Source organism: Lepidochelys kempii, chromosome 2 (assembly GCF_965140265.1).
Source record: "Lepidochelys kempii isolate rLepKem1 chromosome 2, rLepKem1.hap2, whole genome shotgun sequence".
In the NCBI taxonomy this organism is placed as follows: Eukaryota; Metazoa; Chordata; order Testudines; family Cheloniidae; genus Lepidochelys; species Lepidochelys kempii.
Window position 1 is genome coordinate 9,114,907 of NC_133257.1, and position 25,889 is coordinate 9,140,795.

Genomic DNA, 25,889 nt, shown 5'->3' on the forward strand with positions numbered 1-25,889 from the left:
TGGGACTGGCTCTTGCCCCACTGCTACCATTCGTTTAAAAGTTGATATTGGCAAAACAAAGTACCCATGGCACGTTAGACTTGGAGTGAGTCTGCTGCATTGCTACTATGCTGATCGCTGTTAATACACTGGAACCACTTTGCCCTTCTATAGCATCTCCCACTGTGGATCCCAGAGAAGCTGTGATCCACTCTGTGAAATACATGGGGAATTCCTGCTTTAGTCCACATTCTCTTCCGTCCAGGCTTCTTCCCTACAGGGTATTCTCCAGGCTGTTTCAACTGTCCCAAGCAACGGGGTTCCTGTCACTTCCCTAGCGGGGACCATTTCACAACCAAATAGACCTCAAGATTGAGAACTTCTTGCCCACCCCTTTTTCTCCCCAGTATTCAGTCCCCTCCCATCCCCAAGCATTCAGCCGTTGCTCAGTCGGAACCCATTAGTGCTCTCCTTTCGCCCAAGGCTGGCCTGGTGGGCCGAGCATCTGTCCACCTGAATGCAGGGGAATTTTTTCCACTCCAACAAGAGGGGAAACACATCTAAGAAAAATGACTCTTGTGTGCAGGCGGCTGTTTGCATGGATGGCATTCCAGCTTCCAGATGACGTGTGCTTTCCTCCTCGATTGCGTCTGCTGTCAGCTGTGAAGGCAGGGAAATGCTTTTCTGCTCTGTTACCTTCCCTTTGGCAGCGCGGTCAGGGGTGTTCCAGATGCAGCCCAGAGATGTTCTTTTCTACCATTCCTTTGTGCACTGTGCTGTTTCCAGGCAATCATTTCGTTGGCCCCCATAAAGCTCTGTGGTACTATATACATTAAAAAAGAAACCTGTAAAATTGGCTCAGGTCTTAAACAGCCCAGGGATGTTCTGCTCAACCTCTGATTTACAAGGTCTCTCTTGCCCTGTCTCTGGGTGAGCGTGGGATGACTCAGAGAAAAATACACCTACTAGATAATAGCCAGGGCCTCTCATAGAATCATAGAATATCAGGGTTGGAAGGGACCTCAGGGGGTCATCTAGTCCAACCCCCTGCTCAAAGCAGGACCAATCCCCAATTAAATCATCCCAGCCAGGGCTTTGTCAAGCCTGACCTTAAAAACTTCTAAGGAAGGAGATTCTACCACCTCCCTAGGTAACACATTCCAGTGTTTCACCACCCTCCTAGTGAAAAAGTTTTTCCTAATATCCAACCTAAACCTCCTCCACTGCAACTTGAGACCATTACTCCTTGTCCTGTCCTCTTCTACCACTGAGAATAGTCTAGAACCATCCTCTCTGGAACCACCTCTCAGGTAGTTGAAAGCAGCCATCAAATCCCCCCTCATTCTTCTCTTCTGCAGACTAAACAATCCCAGTTCCCTCAGCCTCTCCTCATAAGTCATGTGTTCCAGACCCCTAATTATTTTTGTTGCCCTAGTACTGACTGCTGTACTGGGAATTAATCTGATATCATGGCTCTTTAAGCCCTGAGCGCAGAGGCAAGAGAACTGGCCAGCCCTCCTTCCCTCCTCTGAAGACTGCCTTTCCCTCCTCAGCACTCATTCACTCCTTCTCCCAGCCTGCTTATCTCACCCTTCTGTCTGCTCTGGCTTCCTGGTGCTTCACTTGCTGCCCCTCCTCCTAGTTGCAGACTAGGCAAAAGACACAGGAGTACATTGCAGTTACTGGGCTGGGAGGCAGTTCCAGCCGTGGGGAATGGGATTTGCCTGGGGTCTGCATGCCAGGGGTTCTGGCAATGGGGAAACAGGAAGCACGGGGAGTACGTAGAGAGAAAAAAATGCAAGTGGAAATCAAGAGGTGTACTGGGAAGACAGACTCCATGTCTCTTGGTAACTGGCCTACAGACAAAATAAACTCAAGCACCACTCCCGCATCTCCTGTCAGACCTCCCTCTGGCCCAGTTTGTGTCTCTGTATTTGCCATATCTACCTGCAGCGAGTTGAAGTGCTTTAGAATTCATGCAACCAGGAGACCTATGGGAGTTTCCATAATACATGCATAAAGCCAGACCCAATGCATGCAGAAGGGTCCCAGAGGGAGGTCAGCCAGAAGTCCCTCTCTAGCACCTGTGCTCTCCTTAAAGAGACAGAAGTTCCCCCATTTCTTCAATGGACAACAAGTCCTAACCCCAGAGCACTGAGCTATTTATCAGGCACTCTTGGCACATGCTGGCCACTGGCTATAGCTATCTCGGTGAGTGTTTTCAGTGTCCAATAGATGGAAGAACATTGTGCCAACCCCACAGTTATCAGCTTCCGTCCTTCATGAAACTCCTTCAGGAACTGCCACCAGCTGCTCTTCTACTCACTGAGATGGTGGCTGCCCGCTGACGTTTACTCTTCCATCAGTCCTGATAATCCCGATCCTCATCCAGTAGTGAACATTGACTTCAGCCACTTCTTTTCTGCCCGCTGATTTCTGAGCCATCTGCCTCGTTTCCAAGTTTCCTTTCTCTGGCCCACCTAGTCTGTCCCGCCTCTTCTCTCCTCCGTGTTACAATCCACCTGCAGCGCTCTGGCTAGTTCAGTTTTCTCCAGGAGACTGGACACTTCTGTTGGCTCTGTTCAATGGTTCCTAGTGTTCTCCCTTTCATGTTAGTCCTGTGCTTAGGGCTGTCCCTGTGGATATGTCCCAAGGTTTGTCTACTCGGCAAACTGAAGTGTGAGTGCAGCACAGGTAGATGCCCTGGCGTTAGCTTCCCCTGGGCTAGTAATAGCAGTTAAAACACAGGCCCTGGGCTTCAGCACAGGTTAGCCACTCGAATCTGTGTCTGGGGTCCCCAAAGGGCTTGTACAGCCCACGCTGGATCCCGCGTCACCCCGCTGCTAGAGTGGGTATGTCTATCCAGGGCCGGCCCTAGACCAAATGGCACCTGAGGCAAGGAGTGTCTCCGGCGCCCCTCCTCCATTTGTTAAACTTCTGAACATCTTTCAGCACCCTGAGCCCAGGCCCCCCAAGTCTGGCACCCCAGGCGGTCACCTGGGTCGTCTGCCCCTAAATCCGGCCCTGTGTCTCTCCACGCTGCTATCACACCTCAGACTGCAGAGTGGGCCTAACCCCGAGTCGATGGTAGCCTGGGTTTCACGCACCGTGGAAAGAACTATTCTCCCTTTTGAGGACTCATCGGTGGGCTGGACATGAACAAAGAGAACTTCTGAAACCTCCAGAACCCTCGTCTAGAGCTGGTTGAAACATTTTTGATGGAAGAATTTTCTGTCAGAAAATGTAATTTTGTCAAAATCTCAACTTTTCATGGGAAGGTATCAATTTCCACTATGACTGAAAAATTGGAAATGATTCATTTGAACTTTGTTCTATTTTGATAATGTCAAAACATTTTATGCAGACTTCTATATTACGTTATATTTCAATGTTACATGTATAATATTTTGTATTGTTTTGACATTATTGAGATGAAATGTTTTGATGTTTGTGAACTGAAATTTTTTTGGCATTTTTTTTTTCTTCAAAATATTTGGAATTTTGACTTTTCATCCCCATTCTGGATGATTTTTTTTTTAATGTTGGAATTTTTTGTGGGACAGAAATTCTGCTTTCCAGCCAGCTCTTCCTTTCCCAGCCCTCCCTAAGGCTTCAGATACAAACTAGGATGGATTTTGCTTTCTCTTTCCACCTTGTGGTATCCCAGCTCTGTGTAGATTATGACAGTGATTGGCTCTCTGTAAATATCTGATGCATAGATTGGATTGCTAGTGAGTCTACCACAAAGGGTAAGGACAAAGGCTGTCTCTTGGACACTGCAACACCAGACAAATAGGTTTCAAACCTCCCTCGAGCATGTGTCCTTAAAGGAATTCATAAAACAGCATAACCTGAGGGCTGAATTCTGCATCTTTCCTGGCCACACATGGATCCTTCTTTCTTATCACTCCCTTTAATTGTAAACAACAAGAGCTCTTCTCTTCCTTGGGCTCACTTGGAGGGGGAGAGTTGATACATAAGGGGAGAAGGGAGCCCATACTTTTGGTTTGTTTAGGATGCTCAGCTGGGACTCTCTGGTTGAGGCTAGAAGGCCAAGAGCCACGTTTGTTGTTCTTCTTGAAGCCCCCCTGTAACTCCCAGTGGAGCAGAGGACTTTCTTCCTGCTCTCCAGCCGACACATGGCCGACAGCCCCCTGCTCTGTTGCCTTTGCTGAACGGGAGTGAGTTCAAAGCCTACACATCCCAGCTGTCTGTGATTAGAACAGTGATTAGCTCAATAACACAGAGGGTCCCAGGATGCTTCTCTCAAGTGGGACGGGGGAGGAGGACCCAGTTCCTAACACTGGAGAGAGCGTGAGAGATACCTAGTGCCTTTTCAGGAGGGTTCCTCCCTTCTCTGTAAAGCACAAAATGAGCTGCAGCCTGCTTTGTGCAGCCTGGATCCCAGAGCTGGCCACTTGCCTGCATTCCTGAGAGAGCTCCTCTGGTTTCCTACGTGAAGTCTGTTCTTACCCTGAACCTGCATTCCCCTGCTCGGTTTTGTGAGCTTAGCCAGCCAGCGAGGATGACAATAATGAAAGGGAAACAACTTTCCTGACCTTCAGCGGTGCAGCCCGAGAGACACCAGGGGTGGACCATTGCTGAGTTATTTATTCACAGCACAGAGAGAGCTGTAGGCTGGATGGGTTACCTGGTACAGGCAGTTTGCATTAGTTCATTGATGTCTACAAGCTGTTAGGCATTCATGTGCCTTGGTGCTGGGTGCATAAAAAAAGTCAATGAACACCTCAATATAATATGCTTTTATGCCCCCTGTGTGAGTAACAGTTAGCTTATTCCTAAAATCTCGTGCTGAGCACTGTTAGCCCTGGTCAGGATGCAGATGGAGGACCTTCCCGGCACTGCAGGAAGTGGGGCTGGTGATCCAGGAGGTGCTTTTCCCTGAGCCGAGGATCCATTGTGGCATTGGGTTACTACCACTGGAGGTGGGAAGGGGGGAAATGTGACTGGGGTCTCTGCCTCTCCCTCCATTTATTTGTGACCCTTACTTTTAGGGAAGGGAGTGGGAATGAAGGAGGGGGAGATGAGCGTCCAGCCCAGCCTTGAGCCATGCCTCACTCTGCTGTGCTGGGCTACGTCCCTTACATTTACAAACAACAGCCTTGCAGAGCTCAGAGACCTGAATCCAGATCACTAAGCCTGTGGGGACCAAAAGTTGTAACCAGCTGCTGTTTGTCCTCTCACTTGTGTTAATTGACCTGGGAGGTCCATCAATCTGTCTATTCATTCGTGTGTCGCAGTGTTTTATACTGCTGCCCATCACCACAGTATCCAAGCATCTTCCATGTAAAATCCATAGCAATAGCCATGTCCCTAGTGGACTTCATGGAGGCCTTAGTCCTCTTCCAAGCTACCACCGCTGGTTCCCTTGTTGGTGCTCTTAGCAAAGACCATGGAGGCTGACCTACCTTGCCCTCCAGGCCAGGGCTGAGGTATCTTGGCTTAGAGAATCTGCACAGGCTCAAACCCATGTTGTGCCTATTCTGAAGAGAGAGACCCCATCCAGGGTCACCTCCAACCCGGTGCCAGTGAGATGGGAGAAACTGAATTCCTCTTCCATTGAGTGCTGTTCACTTCAGCCCAAGGTCCTAAGTTCTTACTCTGTGGGTGCCTGGGATGGTGTCAGCAGAGGAGAGAATGGGGAAGGTGAATCCCAGGCAGCCACGATGGTTGCAGTGGGGAACACAGACACATGCATGTGTTGTGGTCATGGGCAAGGAGGGATCTCAGTGGAACACCATGTGCCATTTTGTGTAGGGCCAGGTAATCGCTGGGAGAACCCTGCTTCAACATGGTCTGTGAATAGCCCCCAGTGTGGATCTTTGTGAGTGAAGTAGGTGCTGGGTTGGTAATCCTGCCAGCTGACATCATTTATCAACAGGACAGGGGCAGCAGCAAGGCCGGCTTCCCCGGCTCTGTCCTGCCTTGATCCACGGGCAGCGTTCGAGAGCCGTTCAGGCTCATTTCCTTTCAGTGCTTGGCTCCGGCTGCCCACTGGCAGTGCCAGTTGGGACCAAGACCTTTCCCCCTCAGGGACTGAGACCAACTTTCATTTCTCATGGGCCACCGCACAGGTACCCTTCCCCCCATATCCAAATGTGTCTTTAGGGAAACAAAACTCCTCTTTCTCTTATTAACAGCGCCTTTGTCCCCGAGCTGCCCATTCAGAGGGGTAGACAACTATGCATAATGGAGCCATTGTTTGGGCAGATTTCCCATCCTACCTCAGGAGAAAGAACTCCCCTGCTGCTTTCTCCCATGTCTAGTTAATCGGGCATTGCCACTGATGTTCGGCAGCGTGGTGGCCTGTGGCAGCCCTGTGAAAAGACAGCAGGCAGGTCTGGAGCAAGGGGCTGCTGTTTGGAACCTTGTGTCCCTCGTCCCAGGGCCAGCGTCTGAGGTTAACGCCGGGCATAAGCGAAGAATGGGCTCCCGATGAACTGGGCAGTGAGTGGGAGCAGGAGTTGTGGCGGTAACAGGCGGGATTCTTCTCCCCACTCCCAGGGAGTCCTTGTATCAATACCCTGGTTCTGGAAGGGTGCCAGCAGCAGGCCTTGCTCAGCCACTTCACACCGGCAGCCTGCCCTCGCTGAGCTGAATTCAGCCGTGCTCTTTGTCCCCTGAAGGACTGAAAAGAAATGAGGGATGGATTTGGCAAGGGCTTTGTGAGGGGAAGGAGCTTAAATACCAGACAGATGCCTTCGGGCTTGTCGACACTAGAAAGTCCTATTGCTTTAACTATAGCGGTACCATTAAAGATGCACAAACACCATACCCCAGTGTGGACAGTTATATCAGTATAAAACTGCTTAGATATATAGCTGTTCCTGTACAGGAAGGGAAATCACTGTCACCTTTATACTGGTATAACCTGGTCTATACTACAGCTTTTACCTGTATAAATCTATCAGTAAGATATCACACCTCTGACCAACAGAACTATACTGGGAAAACTTGTGTGTGTAGATGAAGCCTTAGCAATCTAGCTTCGCTCTTGTTAGATAAAGACAATGAACAGAGCACTCCCTAAGGGTGCATTGTCTGACCCTTCCCAATCCCAGGTCTGAATCGAAGTGTGTTTACGGGGCACCAAATGGAGTGAGGGTTAGCAACTTGGCTTAAAGAAATCATCGGGGCAAAGCATGACTGTACCTTAAACAACATCTCAGTGTGATGTTGATCCTTGGCTGAGGTCTGGGTTTTCCTTCATTTTTCTAGCTTCTTTTCCAACAGCTGGATGGGTGGGAGGATCTGGCCTAAAGGATGCTCATCAGTGGCTTTAGTACTGCCCTCCTTATGGGCGGCAGGAGTAATGGGCCCCACTGGTCCTGCCTCCCACACCTGTAGCCTCCTCACTAAGGGCTCTGTGAGAAGCAGGTGCCAGTGGTGTGGTGCAGCACTTCCAGGGGTATTTATTGTGCCCTGGGTCCCATTGGGTTAAATCCACTGAAAAGTTTTGGAGGGCATCACCTGCTCTTGTGCTGAGCCCAGGACACTGTGTGAGAGTGAGGGGCTCACTGAGAAAGAGGCCTCCATTCAGGACTCCAGCAGAGGTCCAGGCGGCTCTTTAGTAGGGACATCTCCTCATGCAGGGGTTAAATTCTGGCCCCTTTCCATGAACAAGAGCCAGCGAGGGGAGCAGGGAAAGCAGTCCAGCATGATAAAGGGCTGTGCTGAGTGTTGGCACCTGCCAGCTGGCACATCTGAATGGTGGCTGTGAATGACAGGAGGAAGGCAGGCTACCCACACAGCGCTAATCCTGTTCTATGGAGGTCACCCCCCACTGCCTTTCTGAGCCATTGTTGTTGGGCCCTCTGCCCTTACCCCACACTTGGAGCAGCAACAAAGGGAAGTGGGGAAACAGCATTCAAATTCCCAGGGAATGCAGGGGTGCCTTTAAGATTCAATTTGAGTGTTCACCTTTGTTCCATTTAGGATATCTCCTTGGGAAATGCTAATGCATAAGGCAGGGCCCAGCAAGCCATGCCTGAGAGAGGGCTGTAGTGGTAACTGAATGAGTTAAGTGAAAAACCTTGGGCCAAGACATTTGCATGGGCATCTTCTGTCCTATTCGCTGCGAAAGCAAATGATATCACTGGGTTGCCCGCGTTCTAGCTGGCTGCATTCTGTTAGAAATGAACATGGTCTATTGCAAATGAACAGTGGCTCCATCAATGAAGTTTGCAGTGATCATTTTGAAAGAATGATGGATGAGGAGAACTCAGTGGAGGAATTAAGACATGTCCACTAAACTCTGGGGCATGATAGATTGCATTCGAGAGGAAGAGATTGCAGAGGGAGAAGGTACATGGGCCAGATAAAGTACCGGGGAGATGCAGTGTCATCAGTGGGAAGGTATCAGGTATCTTACAGGTTGGTTTAATGTTATTCTGAAGAAAGGGAAAATGCCGGATGAATGACATAAAAGCTTTGTGGTGCTTATAGTTAAACATAAAGGCAATGTTACACTGAGTGCTAATTATGGCCCAATTAAGCTGAAGTCACGTGCTATGAAAGTATGGGAGATGATTACGAAAAGTGTCTCTGTTAAATGGTTGGAATTTGGCAGGGCCAGTATGGATTCATGCTGGGAAGGAGCACGACTGATGCCACTGATGCGATGAATCCTCATGGAGAAGTTCAGTGAAAAAAAGATGGTAACTGGACATGGTCTTTGTGGACCTGGAGAAGACGCAGGCTTACGTCCCAAGGTGTCTGTGGCAGAGAGGTGTGCCAGAAGGATATGTCCATCTTCTCCAGGATACGTATGATGGAGTGACTACTGTCGTCAAAACTACCTGGGGCTCCAGTCGAGAATTTCCAGTTGATGTCGGCCTACATCCAGGTTCAGCATTGAGCCCCTTTTTGTTTGCAGTTGTCGTGGCTGTGATAAGTGAAAGTGCATGGGGAGAGTTGCCTTGGAACACACGGTTGGCTGATGATTTAGTGATCTGTGCAGTAGATCGTGAGACCCTGCAAGCTGATTTTAAACTGCAGCAACATCGTTTGGAGTGGGCTTAGAGGAACATAAATACCGAGGCTCAGTGGTTGCTGATGATGGTGCCATTTTGAGTGATGTCCGGTATTGTACTAACCTTGCCAGGTGCAAATGGCGGGAGCATGACCCCGGTTGTCTGGGACAAAAAGATGCCAATAAAGATGAAAGGTAGAGTGTCTAAAACTGTAATTCAACCCATCTTAATGTATGGGACAGAATGAGGGCCAGCCACAGGGAAGCAAATCGGTATGGTCGCCACCATGGAAATGAAGATGTTGAGGTGGTAAAGTAGTTGGACACTCCTTGGTAGGTTGTAAGGGGCCTAATGTGGGTTGCTCCAGTTGCAGACAAGTGGAGGGAGGCTAGGCTACACTGCTGTGGGCATATCTAGCAGAGAGCTGAGAGCTGTATTGGTAGGATGGCTCTTGCAATGGTTGTGGACAGAAGGTGACCAAGAGGGGGAACCAAAGACTCGGTACATGGATCAGATATCAGCGGACCTCCAAGAGATCAATCAACACAGCAGCCTGGTGTATGATGATGAGTATTGAAAGAAGGCTATAAAAGTCACCGACCTCAAACAGGGAAGTGGCAAGGAAGAAGATGACGACCGCAGGGTGGCAGCTGGGACGGCATGGGAGGTTACTTGGCACCTAGATGCAGCGGAGGGCTTTGGCACTCTGGAGATGACACAGCTCTTCTTTCCCTCCCCGTGTGGAGAGTTGGAGGTGACTCAGATTTTTGTGGACTAGGGCTTGAATTTCGAATGTCCAACTTTGACCTCAGCCGTCTGCCCCACTCCAGTATTCAACCCAGCCTTTGGTCCTGCATCCAATACCGGTGCATAAATAAAACTAGTTTAATCATGTTGCTATTTGAATTGTCACTGGTAGGCTTCAGTGTCAGTCATATCAGATGAAGGGTCGCAATTCACACCCCTCCAATTATTGCTTCATGCACATTTGCAGGCTTGGGACAGGGCACTGCATCAGCTGACACATGAAGGGTTAATTCGGAGCCCGAAGGGCTAGAAATGCGGTTGTGTTGTAACTGAAAGCTTAGATTTTGCAGCAGCGAGCCGACTTTGCGACTGCAGAAAGCCAGACGCTCTGCCTGCAGCTTGCAGAGCGGCTGTGCATGTTGGAAGCATGCTGGAGCGTGTGCTTCTCTGTATAAAGCACCTGCATCTTGTGGGTGAGACCTAACACAGAGGTCCTGCCCCCTGGCCATCAAGGGGTCCCCTTGTGCTTTGTGTAGAGTTGTTAGCTCCAGTGTCCAGCTCAAGCATGGTATTCATGCTGCCTACAACTCCCCTGTAGTTTCCACTCTGCACGTATCTTCTCTTCCCCTCCACAGCTCCAGATTGGCGATACTGGGTGGTTCCAGCCTATAGGCAGCTGTCTAGCCCATATATACTCATACACGGGCTCTGATCAGTGTTTAGAGTGCTTTGAGACCCTTTGTCTGGAAGGCACTACTCCAAAGCCCATTGGAATCAATGGGAAGATGTCGGGCTGTGTATCAGGCTCCATGTGAATCACCAATCATGTGAATCATGATCTCTGGCCTATCTCCCGAGGTTGTTGTGTGGCTTAAGCACTTTGACATCCAGGGATGCTATAGGAGGCAAAGTGGTTTTCTTACATCCAACTGCCCCTCACTACAACGCACTGTGCTACCTCACTACCCTGAGCAGGGCATGTCCGTATAGTGGTTCTACACCTCAAACAACCCAAGAAAGCCAGAGCAGTAGGGGAGGGGGAACGACTCCATATCTAGCACTCACCTCCCTCCATAGCCCAGTGCCATGCTAGGATCGTAGCCGGCCAAGCATTCTTTACAACAGTCGCTATGGATCTGAAGCCCCTTGTGAGAACACCTTAGCAGCTCCCCTGGAAAGTGGCTCTGGCTGTTCACTGTTACCCCGATGACTCATTTCCTGGTGCGGTCTCTTGCTCGGTGAGTGAATTGCTCAGCTGCACCCAAGGCAGACTGCGTAACTGGAGTGCCGTCCCTAGGGAGAGGCAGCTTTGTTCTGCAATAAGAGAGCTGCCCCTCAGCCCCTTTCAGCACCAGCATCCGTTGTTATTTCTGTGGCCCCAGAGGTGTGCGTCAGGCTTTTCAGGTGAAGAAGAGATTAAAGGAGAAATCCGCAGCCTCTGCCCCCTAAGGATGTTAGTCTAAATCTGCCCCTTGCCTTCCTTCCCCATTGCAGCCCAAGGAGCAGTTGCCACTTCATTACGCAGCCCTCCGTCCCACTGGGGCTGTCGGTGTGATGCAGATGCTGCTGAAGGCTTCTCACAAAGATGCTAGACTGAGCCAAGACCAGGTGAGCAGGGCCCTTTCCCTATATGTGACGGGGGCAGTGAATTCTTGTAACACGGGCCCAGCTTGGAGGCCAGACTTGGCACTAAATGAACGCCATGGGCTACAGGGGCAACCTGAAACATGTGTCTCCATCTCCATGCCTGAGGCCCACGTTCCCCAGGGGCGCTGCATGAAAGGCGTCACCAGCCCCGCCAAGGCTTTGGTTTCTTTCTGCCCTCTCCGCAGGACGGCCGCTCTCCTCTCTTCCTTGCCGTGGAAGCTGGGAAGCTGGGAGTCTGTAAGGAACTGCTTTCCACGCACGCCGAGGCCCAGCTGAGCGCACGGGAAAAGGTACGGGACACACGCCCACCCCACCGCTGACACCGCAGCACATCCTCCGTTGGTTTTGTGTCTTCCCCACTGCTGCATCACCAGGGGCTGGCGAGATCAAACTCTATCTAAGAGCTAGCCTGAGTCCTACCCACTCACTCCCCATATGCCCCCCTCCAGCCTTCCGATGGACACACAGAGCCTCAGCTGGTGGAAATCGATGTAGCTCCATTGACATCAATAGAGCTATGCTGATTTACACCAGCTGGTGCTTACACTCTGTCAGAGGAATTAAACCCCTCTGCAGATTTGGTGCCTGTTTGTTTCCTGCTCTTGGGCTTCCTCTGCTGGCTCTGAAGAATCCGTTAACATCTATGCTGTGGGCAGACAGGCGAGCAGACAGGGAAAATAGCTTGTGTCCATTTCAGGCCCCATTCAGGCGGGCGGAGGGGAGGGGAGGAAATTGGTGTTTGCCGAATAGAAAATGTAGGGGGTTAATAGGGAAAAAAATAAATGTTCTTTTCTACTGTGCGTTAAAACAGTACAATGAAGAGCAGAAAGAAAACCGTTCAGAAAAGTCTCCCAACATAGCACCTCCATTAGCTGCCTTGGTGTCAGAGTTACCCCAGGCCTGGCATTGTAGGCCGGGCTTGATCCGCCTGGGTAGAGCTGTGATGGGGGGATGGAAATGGAACCGCAGATGACTTGCGGTCAGGCAGGGCTGTGTGAGGGGGCCCTCTGGAGTAGCTGGAGGCGGGGGTGTTGCAAGCTAGGAATGAGGTGCATTGGTAGAGCTGCGTCTACGTGAAGCTTGCGCAATGCCTGTCCTCTTGAGTCAGAGCTGGGCCCTTCGAACGCCCAGAACAAGGTAACCCTTCAGTATTCTGCAACGGGTACTAAGCAGTCCTCCAAAGGGAAACCCTGAACATCTGTGCAGTGGTGGCAGCAGTGGCAGATGAATAGGCCTGTGCCCAGGGGCTCCAGCCAATTTGGGGGCCCCAGGAGTGCCAGAACGTGTGTACAAGGGGGGAGGGCCACCATCACTGGGACTGTGGCCCCATCCGTGCTCCTCCTCTTCCCCCCGAGGCCCCACTCTCTGGCCGGGCTGGAAGCCAGAGCTGGGCTGTGGTAAGAGCCACCCAGGGAGCTTGGGCTGCCGTTGAGATCCCCAGAACTTCCCTGGGTGGGGTGCCCGAGAGCAGGCTGCAGCCCATGGGCCCCCCCCCCAGGGCAGGTGGAGGGGGCTCCCCACAGTGGCCCAGGCTTTCTGGGCATCTCTTACCATGGCCCAGCTCTGGCTTCCAGCCTGGCCAGAGGGGAGGCCCTTGGGGGGAATTGGAGGAGCAGAGGCCAGGGCCCCAGGGGAGGTGTGGCGAGCCATATGTTCTTTGTGCCCAGGGGGCCCCAATAAATCTTAATCTGTCCCTGGGTGACGGGAGCAATGTTAGGCACAGATAGTGGGTGACTAACAACAGAAAATACAAACGACAATGCCGGTATTCAATGAGCCAGAGTAATATGTTCTACAGCTCCCGAGATATCTGTGTTATTGGGGATCAGCCGCCATTTTCTGCATGATTGAAGATTGATTGATAGGCAAAGTGATGCTGGTTCATTACAGAGATATGGCGACACTGTGCTGCATGCAAGCTGCAGGAAAAGAGATGTGGAAGTTGCCAAAATCCTTGTGGAGTATGGAGCTGGGGTGGATTGCCAGAATGTGAGTATAACATACGCAAAGCTTGGTATTGTGAGCACAAGTTTGGCCTTTGCTATCATTAGAGCTGAGCAGACAGCTGGAAAAAGTCCCCTGATAGCCGATCAGTTGTAAAAACAAATCTTGCTTCTCTCTCTTTGTGACTCCTTCGTGTTTGCTTTGTACAAATACTGGAGTGATTAGGTTTCACAAGCATGAATCCTCACAAGAAGCAAGTTTTATGCTCAGTTCCTGAATATTTGCTAAAAATGAATTTCAAACTAGGACTGGTTTTAATTACAGCTGTGAGAATAACCGATTTTTCAGTTCACAGGCCATTCTGAAAAATCGGGGGAGGAAATCGTTTTGGGTCAACCCAAAAACTATTTTAATAAAATGTTTCAGCAAATGGAAAAGACAAAACAAAAAAAGTTTGTTTCAGGTCAAACAAAACATTTCATTTGGACAAAATGGAAACATTTAGTTTCCAGTTCAACCATTTTACATTTTTTTGATTCTTTAAGAATATTAAAGGAAATTTTTAAACACAAAGTAATTTCAAACCTCAGAATGGAAATTTCATTTTGAAAATGTCTAAATTAATTATTTTAGAATATTCTTGACCGAAACAATTCAGTAAAATCAATACGAATTCACAAAATGTTTCAATGTTGCCAAATCCACATTTTTCACTGAAAAGAGGTTTCAGGCAAAAAAAATTGTTTGCCCAGCTCTAGTTGTAATATCCAAAATCTGTGTAGTATTGGTTGGTTACATAAGTCATCCAATCACAGAACAGAAAGAATGTCATGTGATTTATGTAACAAACCAACAGTGTGTGAATTTCAAAGTTTAATATTGTGAATGATTCCTATGGGGGAAGTCAAAAGATAAATTCAAGGTTGTAATCTGATAATGAAAGCTCAAGAAGTCAATCATAGAATCATAGAATATCAGGGTTGGAAGGGACCTCAGGAGGTCATCTAGTCCAACCACCCTGCTCAAAGCAGGACCAATCCCCAACTAAATCGTCCCAGCCAGGGCTTTGTCAAGCCTGACCTTAAAAATATCTAAGGAAGCAGATTCCACCACCTCCCTAGGTAACGCATTCCAACATTTCACCAACCTCCTAGTGAAAAAGTTTTTCCTACTATCCAACCTAAACCTCCCCCACTGCAACTTGAGACCATTACTCCTTGCTCTGTCATCTGCTACCACTGAGATGAAATCATTACTTATGAATTATTTGCTCAGTTCTATAGCCTACAACCTTGGATAACTGAAGACTTTGGTGAAAGATTGGTAGTCATCTAATGAAAGGTCAAGATCAAAACGATATGCTGAGTATGATATACTGAATAGTCAGTCCTCACCATACCTCCCCCCACCACATGCTGTCCAAGTTGTAATATTACATTCAATTCAAAATTATGTTCTTTGATATTTAGGTAGAAATATGTTCCAAGGCAGGGCATTCCCAAGGCTAAGTGTGCTCCAGCAACATCATCTTGGTCACTGTGCACTTCCTTTGAATTGAACACAGTCAATAATACTTTAAAATTAACTTCCAAAAAGAAAACTGGAATAGAAAATACTATTCGGCAGTGTGGTTGCTAGATATTTCAACCTTCATGTTGCACTAGCACTAGACGGCGGTGGTTTATATATAATTCTCTGAACCCAAAGCAATCCAGAGCTATTGCGTTTGGTGGGGGGGGGGGGTTCACAAGCTCTATGTAGCTTCACCAGTGGAGTTTAAATTCCTGAATCCAAGGCATAAGCCAAAGGTTCTTCAATTTTTTGGCCTTCTCTCCTGAGGAGCTGTTAAACAGTGAAGGCTCCTGGACTTGCAGCTTAAACTTGAGGTTTCTTAAATCAAAAGTTCCTCTACATGGAAGTATTCAGCTAGCCGAGTTTACCAGCTCATTGATACACTACATTATCCTTTAAAAATCCACTCTTTAACTGCATGCATGCTGAAAATGAATTTAATAACGATGATAGAGATCATGTGCCTACATAAAATTAGTGACGTTAAATGTTTGCAGCTTTAAATACTCAACTAATTTGCTTCACGCTTATTTTCAAGTCTCCCTGGTTATGGCTGCACTAGGAACATTGGTGCAAGTTAATTAGCAACAGAGCAGTTGCAGCATCGCTTACCAACAGTGTAGGTGTGATGCCCGCCATGTTGGCAGATATACTGGTTGGTTGAACCAGTGACCTCCGGAGTTAAAAGCCTGAGTAGCTGTAGCTTGAGCTGAAGAGGCAAGGCTCCCTAGTGGGGGCTGTAACAGACTCTTATCCTCTGGATCGGGCACACAGGGGTAGGACATGGTTTTCCCGTCCTGCAAATATTTTCGAAAGTTCAAAATTTGTCCTGTCTCGAATTGGGATGAAAAGTCAAAATCTCAAAAATGTTCATGAACCAAAAAACTTGCTTTTTTTTATTTCCATTTTGGGTTATTCAAAACACTTCATTTCAAAACATTTCAATTTTGACTTCTTTCACCTTTTTCTCCAGTCTAATTAGCTTAAACTAGAAATCAAAAAGTCGTTTTCTCTCCAAAAGTTGTTTTGAAACAGAATTTTCCATTTAGAAAAATGTCAAAATGAAACATTTCAATAACTCGGAAACATTTTTCTTGACATTTTTCCAAGTCAGGAAATTTGTTGAACCCGACCCTGTTTCACAAACAGTTTTGGTTTTGACAAATCAGCATTTTTAGATGAAAAATTCCTGACCAGCTCTCCTCAGCAGAGGGTTACATCAGCACTAAGGTAGACAGGACTCTGGAGTTTTTGACCCTGGTTTCAAAGTTGTGGGACCCCTGTTTCATATGGCTTCCAGGGTCTGTAAGCAAATGGGGATGATTGAAGAGGTGGGGTTGTTGTTCTTCCGCTGTACAATCTTTGTGTGTGTGTCTCTCTCTAGCTACGCTATGGATTGAATCCTTCTAGCACCACCATTGTGAAAAGGGTCTAACTATGGTCGTTACCAGTAGTAACAGTAGCATACAGTAACAGTATGTCAGTTTCTCATAGCGGGGCTTAGAGTCACTGAGCAGAAATGAAAGAGGTCCATCGCTCTAGTCAGGTTCACAAAAGTCAGGGATTGAGGCAGGCTCTGTGGGTAAAAGAAGCGTGTAACCAGCTGGGGGCCAATAACCTTTCCCCAAATTATTTGTTCTCTTCCTTGTCTTCTTCTCTAATAAACCCAAAGGTGCAAAAAATAAGGAAAACACCTGTTACAAAGAGCTGCGCAATCCTTTGTGAGGTCCTTTCAGGGATCCCAGAAGAAAATGGTCTCTGACAAGAAGTTTATTTTCATTAAAACTTTCAGGACCAATTTAAACAGTCAAATAAACAAAGCAGTTTTGTAGAACTGCAAGGCCAAAAGGTCCTGGGTTATTTATAAAAGTCCCTTAAGTGAATTAGGCAAAATGCCAAGATAAATCTCGTCTGCTAGCATTCCAGAACCAGGACAGACTTAGCACTAGCACTTGTCAGCTTTGTGCTGAAATATATTGAAAGGCCCATGCGGGTTCAAATCCGCCTTCTCCTTCCAGCGTCTGGCAGAGTAAGGAGGCTGGTTTTAAAAGGAACACGTTGATTCGAAGGACAGGTTCCAATGTGCAATCACACGTTTACAAATGTACTAATCAGAAATGGTTCCAACCACCAGGCGACCAACTCCCATTGATCATGGTCTCTGGTTATGTTTCTCTTTGGCAGGAATGCAAGCACCATTTTCAGTTCTATATTTTCCCCAATAGTTGGCGCTAACAACTTTCACAAGAGTTACGTGGTTCGGTGGTTCTCAACTGTTCCATGCCAGCACCCCAGGTTAGCTAAGAAAGAGAGCGGACCAAATTCGGTGATGAGTCCTGGCCACGTGCCACCTGAGGCACATGGCACATACACTAAGACAACCCCAGGTTACAGCAGAATAGTTGTGGGGACCCCCTTTTATCTAGCCATAGAGAAGGGGAGGATGGACAAGACCCACTGAGACTTGTTCACATACCTCCCCACCGAGCTGAGGACTTGTGACCTAATTAAACACACTTCATTGGGGTGGCTTCTGAATAGATGTAACTGAGCGGAGAGGTCCATGGAAGTGTATGCTGGAAGCTCTAGCATGCCTACTGCTCAAGGAGAGTCTGCTTTAGCTGGAGTGGTTGGATCTGGGCTTTTGGAGCAGAAGGCTCCAAGTTCTATCTGTAATTATGACCCAGGAAGTCCTCAGCAGAGGGTCATAGATTCTTTACATAATACAATAAAAGGAAAACAATGGAAGGAATTAATAGGAACTGGTCTCTTGTCAGTGTCACAGTGTACTGGCTTTCGGGGCATTGAGAACATGGGAAATTGCCCAAGGGAAACCATGGGAGTTGGGTTGCATGGTAGGTTGGGTTTATTCAGGGACCATCTTCTTGTTCTGTGTTTGTACAGTGTGTAGCATAATGAGGTCCTGGTCCATGACTAGGGCTCCTAGGTGCTCCAGTAATACAAATGATGAGTAATAATTCAGAGTTGATCTGTCCCTCGTTGAAAGCCTGATCCAAAGCTCGTTGAAACCAATGTGTTTTTGCATAGGCTTCAGTAGGCCTTGGGTGAGAGACCCCCGCAAGAGACTCATGTCGGGCTGAGAGATTGTCCTGCCTGAGCTGCAAATACCTCCCATTTGCTAGAAACCTGTTCTCTGTTTGCAAACTGCAGGAGCTGGGCCTACCCAGTTCTGGAGCAGTGCTGCATCTCTGTAAGCTGATCTGGCTTTGTTTAGGCCAGACCCTGCTCTCCAGACAGCAGCAGCCCCAACGCTACAGGAAGCTGCCCCCTCACTATCTCCAGGCTTGGAACAGTGACATTGGTTAACCAGGTGATGTCATTCCAGGAGGTGAAACTTTCAGGGCAGAGGAGTGATGCTTTAGTGCAACACAAGGTGGCCGTCTCAGGTACCCAAATTCTCCTGCCCAGTAGGTTGTTTGCTTGGACTAATGGCGGAGCCGCTGGGCAGCTTGGTTACACTACAGCCAGGACTTTCTAACGCTCTTTGTTTTAGGATGAAGGTCAGACTCCTCTACATGTCGCTGCGTGGGAAGGCGATGAAGCCCTGTTGAAATTCTTCCATCACTGCAAGGCCAATCCTAACGTAGCAGACAAGGTGTGTAAAAGGGGGCGGGGAGTGGGAACTGGCTGACTTAGGGACTGCTTAATGGGATCTCGAGTCCTTTTCTTCTGCACTTCAATACCAAACGGAGAGGTGTAATAGATGGGTGGGTGGATGGGTCAATACCCTCAACCAACAGAGCATACAATGTGCAGCTCTGCACCATCAGAGTAAACTGCCATTGGCTCATCCTGAGACAGAGACACGGTTACTTAGACATGCCAGAGAGCTAATTAACTCTTTACAGAGCATCCCGAGAGTCCAGTTTGAGTCATTTTGGGACAGCTAGTGGAGTGATATACCTGTGAAACTGGCGGACACTACACGATTCCTTGAGGGGCACCTTTGATTACAGGGTTTCTGGTGTTAATGGCCTGGAAGCCCTCAAACCTGCATCTGCCTCAGCAGGCAGACAGTCCAAACCAGGAACTTCCCTCCCTTCATTAAACTTCATGGTGCTGGTGAAAGTGGTTCGACCTCCTCCCTTTCCCCATCCATCCAGGCAGGCAGCAGCCCTAGGCAAGGTAAGGGAGAAAAGTCTTTCAAGGGCCCATTCCAGTCAGCCTGGGGTAACAGCCTTTCCCCTCTTCAGTAAGGATCTGTCTTTTAACTGATTCAATTAAATGAAGACAAAGAGGCCCGAGCTGTTGAATGAACTGGTTGATCATTCATGCAGTTGACTCTGCAAATGTTGCTTGGTTTAGCTGTGTTGTGGTGGTTTAAACAAACGTTTGGGTGGGCGGTAGTGCTGGTAATAGGTTGACACCCTTGGCAGGTTGAAGTCATCTAGCCAATGAGCAAGTACCCCAAGAACAGCAGCCATGCCAGCTTCCCCACAACTTCCACAGCTTCAGATCCAGGCTTACCCTGGCTATACAAAGTGTAGTAGAGGCAGGTGTTGATCTGTTCCAACTGAGGGTATGTTCCGCTTAGGTTTGCACACAGGCTCTCTCCCTCCCAAGCACACATTACACTTGCATATAAATGCCGGCAGCTCCAGTTGCTTCCCTGGAAACACTGCTCTCTTTGATGGTTGCAGATGGACAGGTCCCCCTTGCACATCGCTGCAGAAAGAGGCCACACCAATGTGGTGGAGTTGCTGACGGAGAAGTTCCACTCCAATGTGCTAGCTCGCACTAAGGTGAGTGTGTGTGGGTGTGTCTACGTTCCTCTGAGTAGCAGCTTGGCATACAGGCCAGAGAGGACCACGACTTGTACCCACTGTTTGGTTGCTGCTCACAATCTTGAGCTAGACAAAACTGGCTTGGAAATTAGGTCCTTGTTGCCTTAGCTTGGCGCCACACCCTCAGCATGTCTATTCACACACAGTGCTGGGAAATGAAGTGTATAGCCAAGGAATAGGCGAGAATTAGCCAGCTTTCTCAGTCAGGGCAGTGCAAGTGCCTTTCTTTGTCAGGGAACTGGTTTGTTCAAAGACGTTTGGGTTGTGGGCACAAAGGTCGCAAGGCTCTAACTGGAATCCACACGGAAATGTGATGTGGGGACACTTCCACTGTAATACACTGGCTGCGCATGTTGCCATATGGTGGTGGCCCATTGAGAGGATAAAAGCCCTAGTGCAGGGGTGGGCAACTTTTTTGGCCCGAGGGCCACATCTGGGTATGGAAATTGTATTGCAGGCCATGAATGCTCACAAAATTGGGGGTTCGGGTGAGGGAGGGGGTGCGGGTCCTGGCTGGGGGTGCAGGCTCTGGGGTGGGGCTGGGGATGAGGGTTTGGGGGTGCAGGACAGTGCTCCAGGCTGGGACTGAGGGGTTCAGAGGGTGGGAGGGGGTTGGGGTGCGGAGGTGGCTCAGGGATGCAGGCTCCGGGCGGCGCTTACCTCAAGCAGCTCCCAGAAGCAGCAGCATGTCCCTTCTCCAGCTCCTATGTGGAGTCTTGGCCAGGCTGCTCTGCACACTGCCCTGTCCGCAGGTGCCACCCTGCAGCTCCCATTGGCCGCGGTTCCTGGGTGCGGAGCCCCCCTGGCTGCCCCTACACATAGGTGCCAGAGTGGGGACATGCCGCTGCTTCCAGGAGCCACGCGGAGTGGGCCAAGCCCCTGTCCCCGCTCCCTGGTGGGAGCTCGAGGGCCGGATTAAAATGTCTAGAGGTCCGGATGTGGTCCCTGCGCCGTAGTTAGCCCACCCCTACCCTAGTGCCAGCTGAGGAGGATTCACTGTTGTGTAATGTGGGAGAGGCCAGTGTTTGGGCTGATTTTCTGTTCTATCCTCAACATTGCCTGTGTCCACTGTAGCTGTGATGAGCATGTTGCCTGTAGGCGCCCAGCCCTCGTTGTAATGTCAGTCACAAGCAGCACAAGTGCTGGTGCATTGTGACAGCTGCCCAGAAGGGCCCGCGCACCAGAAAGAGCCTGTTTCCGGTGCACAGGTGAAAGCAGGAGACAGCTGTGGTACAGGAATACTATACTGATGAAATTGGAGGGACAGAGGGAGATGGGGCTGGGACATTAGGAGGGGAATGGGAGGCAGGGTCCTTATCTGACCCATTCCACCTGTGGAACCTTTGCCCAGCTTCTTGCCTAGCCCAGAGATTCTTGTCATTCTTACTTGCTGCCCATCCTTGCTCCCTGCAGGACGGTAGCACCCTCATGCATGTTGCCTCTGAGCATGGGCACCCTGACACCGCTCTGGCTTTCCTGAAGAAAGGAGTCCTGCTGCACATGCCCGATAAGGTAACCCAGCAAGGAGAGTCAGGCAGGGCCAATGTCAGCTGCTAGAGCTGCTCCAAAACATCCAGCCAACACTTGGGTTCGGGGGGACAGAAAACGCCTTTTCAGCCAAAACAAAAATGTTCATGAAGAAGATGGAGTGGTGTTGTAGCATGTCGGTCCCAGGATCTTAGAGAGACAAGGCGGGTGAGGTCATAGCTTTTACTGGACCAACTTCTGCTGGGCAAAGAGACACACTTTCAAGCCACACAGAGCTCTTCTTCGGGTCCTCGTCTCTTGAATATCCTTGGACCAACAGATCCTGAAGAAGAGCTGTGTGTGGCTCGAAAGCTGGTCTCTCTCCCCAACAGAAGCTGTCCAATAAAAGACATTACCTTGTGAAAAAATGTCACGTTGTTTGAAATTTATCAAAAGATTTTTTAAAAGCTTACTTTCTCCCCTTCATTTTTTTACTGGAAAAGTAAAAATTTAGACAAGAGAGGTTTATTTCCCACCACCCTAGCAACTTATGATCTTATAAACCATCCCAGACAGTAGCATGCCTGGGACAGACACCATATATCAGATATGTGAACTGTGTGGCAGGGCTCCACTCAGCTGTCACTGATTTAATTATGTGGCATCACATAAGTCATTTTAATAACGTTCTGCCTCGGTTTTCCTATCTGTGAAATGGGGATTTCTACCTTTCTCCTAGTGAATGGTATAAGACTCACTGTTTCCAAAACACACCGAGATCCTGAGTGCTAAGATGCTGTAGGAGTCCAACTTGTTTATTAAACTGTTTCCATTAGCCATACTGCTGCCCTTTACTGCTGCATCTTTCCTTCCCAGCTGTCGTCTTAGCCTGGAGTTGCATCTGCTTTATTGAAACTGCATTTCCAGTCCCAATAAACCTTGCATAGAACACACTAATGTTGGGGAAATATATTCACCTCTGGCTGTCCACCCCCTGCCCCCCCCCCGCAAAACAAAGTGATATTTTTGGGGAGGGGAGAAAATTTCACTGAACATTTCAAACCCAATGAAAAATGTTCACTTCTTCGTACATTTTCCATACCTTTTTCTGACAAGCTCTGGAGGCTGCCAGGTGTCTCACATGCATAAGAAGGGTGCCAGGAGCAATATTTCGGTATCACCAGGACTTGATTTATGGAACTGGCAGAAGTCTTTCTCATTTCAACACAAACTTTCATCCAAATTTCGATGACGGTTACCCCCAAATTACTTTCATAATCCCCCACACACAATTGTTTCCCCACCTAGCTTTCTATATTTCCACTTTTCTTAGCCACAAAGAGCCAGTGTAACCCCCTGATCCATGCGTGTTGTGTCCCCCATCTCATGCCTGATCCACGGTGGATGTGAGTCTGCCACAGCCCCAGCTCCACAGAGTGGCCGTACCAGCTCCTCCGGCACAAGTGATGCCCCAGCCCTCTGGCAAATCGATCCGCCCCGCACACGTTAAGGTGTCAGAGTGGATGGAGGGAGTGAGTGTTGAAAATCCAAGCGCCCGTGGAACCAATTGCCTCTCTTTCAGAATGGGGCGGTCTGCTTGCACGCGGCAGCCAAGCGCGGTCATGCTGCCGTGGTGAAGGCCCTGCTGCAAAGGGGGGCAGAGGTGGACGCTCGAACCAAAGAAAACTACACGGCCCTGCACATTGCTGCCCAGCACTGCAAGCCGCTGGTGGTACAGACTCTTCTGGGCTTTGGGGCCCGGGTCCAACTCAAGGGAGGCAAGGTAGGGGCGAAACTTGGGGTGTGACTCTTCCTTGCAGGCGGTGTAACCTTAGTTCCTGCTTTCATAATCAGTGCTTCTTTCTTACTTCCTCTGCTGTAACAATACCATCTTATTCCCAATCCCCCCGGCACCCAAGCGGGTTGTGTTTTCGATGCCCTCCCTGTATCAGAGGGGTACAGACTGCCAAGTGATCAGGATCTTTGTGGGCTCTGCTGGGATTTCATTCACTGACACAGAGCTCTGCTGCATCCAATTCTAATTTGCCCCGATTGGTTTTAAAAAACCAGAAGGCTACTCCAGGCTCCCTCTGAACCCGGTTGTAGTGTTGTTGCAAACGTACACCAGGTGGCGTCACAGCACCACCCACCAGCAGCGTTTTCTGCACCAGGGAAGAACAGCTAGCCGTGTGCCTGAACCGCGGGGACTGGCTGACATCGTCTCTCGCCAGCTGGGGTGTGAGAGCCCTGAGCACACGCAGGGAAACCCTTCCGAAACGGGACACCCTGGGATGGATTGTAGCTGGCTGGGGTGAGGGAGTTATCAGTGTGTACCCCCAATAAAGCTAATGGGACCTGTACAGACAGCTCCTCTGGGCTGGAAATATTCCTCTTTATTTGTATGATGCTGGAACAAATAGAAAGACATTGTGCAGATCCGTTAAGCACCACTTCCGTGGGACACGAGCCGCTAGCCATGCTGTAAATGCTTCTGAGGGATGGAGGTTGTTAGGGATTTATAACAAGCAGTGATGGCAAAGCCCCTAATAGCGAGATCTAAAGGCTGTGGAATATTCTCCCAAGGGAAGTGTCAGAGGCTTTGTAGCCAAGAATAAAAGACAGTAAGTATATTTAGGATATAGAGGTGAAATATACGTATTCATGAGTATTATGACCCAGGGCCTAGAGGCCTGTAAAATATTCAGTTGAGCCACACAAGGCTTAGGCCTGAAACAGGTTAGCATGACTATACTGAAAGATAACCTGGTGCCGATAAAGTGTAAGATCACAGTAAAGGATGTGTTAAGTGCCGATGTTCGGGAAACCATGCAGCAATAGACTGGAAAATATGCCACAATGTTCCAGTTAGTACTGCAGGATACCTGAAACTAACATTTTGGGGAATTCTGTAATAGCCTCTAGTTTCTATGGTAACTCATTGATGTAGATGTTACTGACAATAAGGGGGTAGCCACTGAGAAATGGGACACCCCTAAATCAGTGGAATGTGGATACGGATAAGTATGGAACCCTTATGCATATGTATGAGCCTTAGCATGTGTAAGCATGACACAGGATAAAAGGTGTTGTCAGGCCTGTGTGCTGGCGGGGATGGGGATGGGGGAAGACACACAAGGAGATGCCAGGACACAGAGCCTGCACTAGGCATAAACAGACTGAGCAATTGCTCAGGGCCCCAAGCAGCTCAACGGGGCCCCCTGCTAATTATTAGTATGTGTTGGGGGCAGAGCAAAATATTCCTGCTTAGGGCCCCCAAAGGGGTGGCACCGGCACTGCCAGGAGGACAGCCACAAATGATGATGATGATGGGAAAGATAATGACTGGCACTCCGGGGCTCTTCAGCAGGAGATGTGAGTGATCAGTCATAAGGCTAAAAAACTTTATGCCCCCGTCTATCTGCCACTGGATTTCAGTGTTTTGTGCCATTGTTTATCTGCATAACAGAATTGTTGATAACGGCCATGTAATTACTTGTGAAGTTTCTGGGTGTCACTGGCCTCCGTGTGCTCCCGGGGTGTCTCATTCTGACGATACTGGGAATAATCAACATGGGAGACATTTAGAAGTAGCCTCTGCAAAGCACTGAAGAATGTGGAAGCCTACAAGTTTGAGATGGAAGGATCTCTTGGGTCATCTAGTCCACACGTGGTGTAGGCAGCAATCCTGCAATGGCCCACACAGAGCTTTGCCATCTCTGCCAGAGCTGGGACTGATTTTTTGGTTCAGTGGCCAAACCAAAAAATCAAAAATGATTCCATCTGGTTTTGTTTTCCAGTTTTTTACCTTTTAAAATGTGTCTTTACATTCCATTGAAGTAAAATTCAAAAGGGAAAGTTGTTCTGAATTGAAAAGTTAGAACTTTTCATTTCAAAAACAACCCAATGAAACATTTCAACTTTTTCAGAAAATTTTTGTCGTTGTTGTTTTTTGCGATCAAAACAATTAAGCAAATTCAACACAAATTTGCAAAATGTTTCAGTTGACCCAAATCTACATTATTTCACTTTTAAAAAAAAAATTTCTTTGAAAAATTTTGCCCAGCTCTAACCTCTGTTTTGTTGTGATTCTCTTTGGTTTAATCCCTGCAGCTCTCAGAAATCAAACTATAAAAAGCAGGCTGAAACTAGCAGCATGGTGTGCTAGCAAGGTAGCCATGGGGATCTTGTAGGTAGGGAGATGGAGCTAACCTACCTCAGTCTGATCCTCACAATGACAGAAATCCCTGGTAGTTTGAGAGCCTGTCCGATACAATAGAATTGCAATTTATTTAATAGTTATGAGGTTTTATCTTGGAAAGAAAGTGCTAACTGGGTTGGGTTCCAGATGGTGTCATAGCTTTATACATTCACCTTTGACTTCTGGATAAATGAAATCATATAAATATGACCAAAGCCACCAGATCTGGGGTTTTAGAAGGGAAAAGGGAGAGCTCCTCCTCCTACCTTGATGATGACTCTCCCACTAGTCTTGAGGGGAGGGTAAGAAAGGGTTGACTGATTATTGTGGACTGGTTTGGATTTCAACATGGCAGTCCCATGCCCTGCAATTGACTGTGAACTCTGCACCAAAACACCTCCCGAACTGATATAATGTCATGAAGTGAGAGGTCCTACCATGGTGTGGTGATGAGGCTTTAATTCTTCAGTGACATCATCACAACAAGAGCTGGATAAAAAATGAGGGGGGAGCGGAATGTGAACATTTTCTCAAAAC

General features: G+C 48.5%; 1 protein-coding gene across 5 annotated transcripts in view; it reads left to right on the forward strand.

Annotated features, from left to right (window-relative positions):
* Positions 1-25,889, forward strand: part of LOC140906317 (uncharacterized) — a 77,361-nt gene that overhangs the window by 13,917 nt on the left and 37,555 nt on the right. For all 5 annotated transcript variants that reach the window (XM_073330012.1, XM_073330008.1, XM_073330009.1 and 2 more), the window contains 7 exons: positions 11,214-11,327; positions 11,552-11,656; positions 13,257-13,355; positions 18,397-18,498; positions 19,544-19,645; positions 21,101-21,199; positions 22,737-22,937. In XM_073330012.1, coding sequence (XP_073186113.1) covers positions 11,214-11,327; positions 11,552-11,656; positions 13,257-13,355; positions 18,397-18,498; positions 19,544-19,645; positions 21,101-21,199; positions 22,737-22,937 — 822 coding nt within the window. The remainder of the gene's footprint in view (positions 1-11,213; positions 11,328-11,551; positions 11,657-13,256; positions 13,356-18,396; positions 18,499-19,543; positions 19,646-21,100; positions 21,200-22,736; positions 22,938-25,889) is intronic.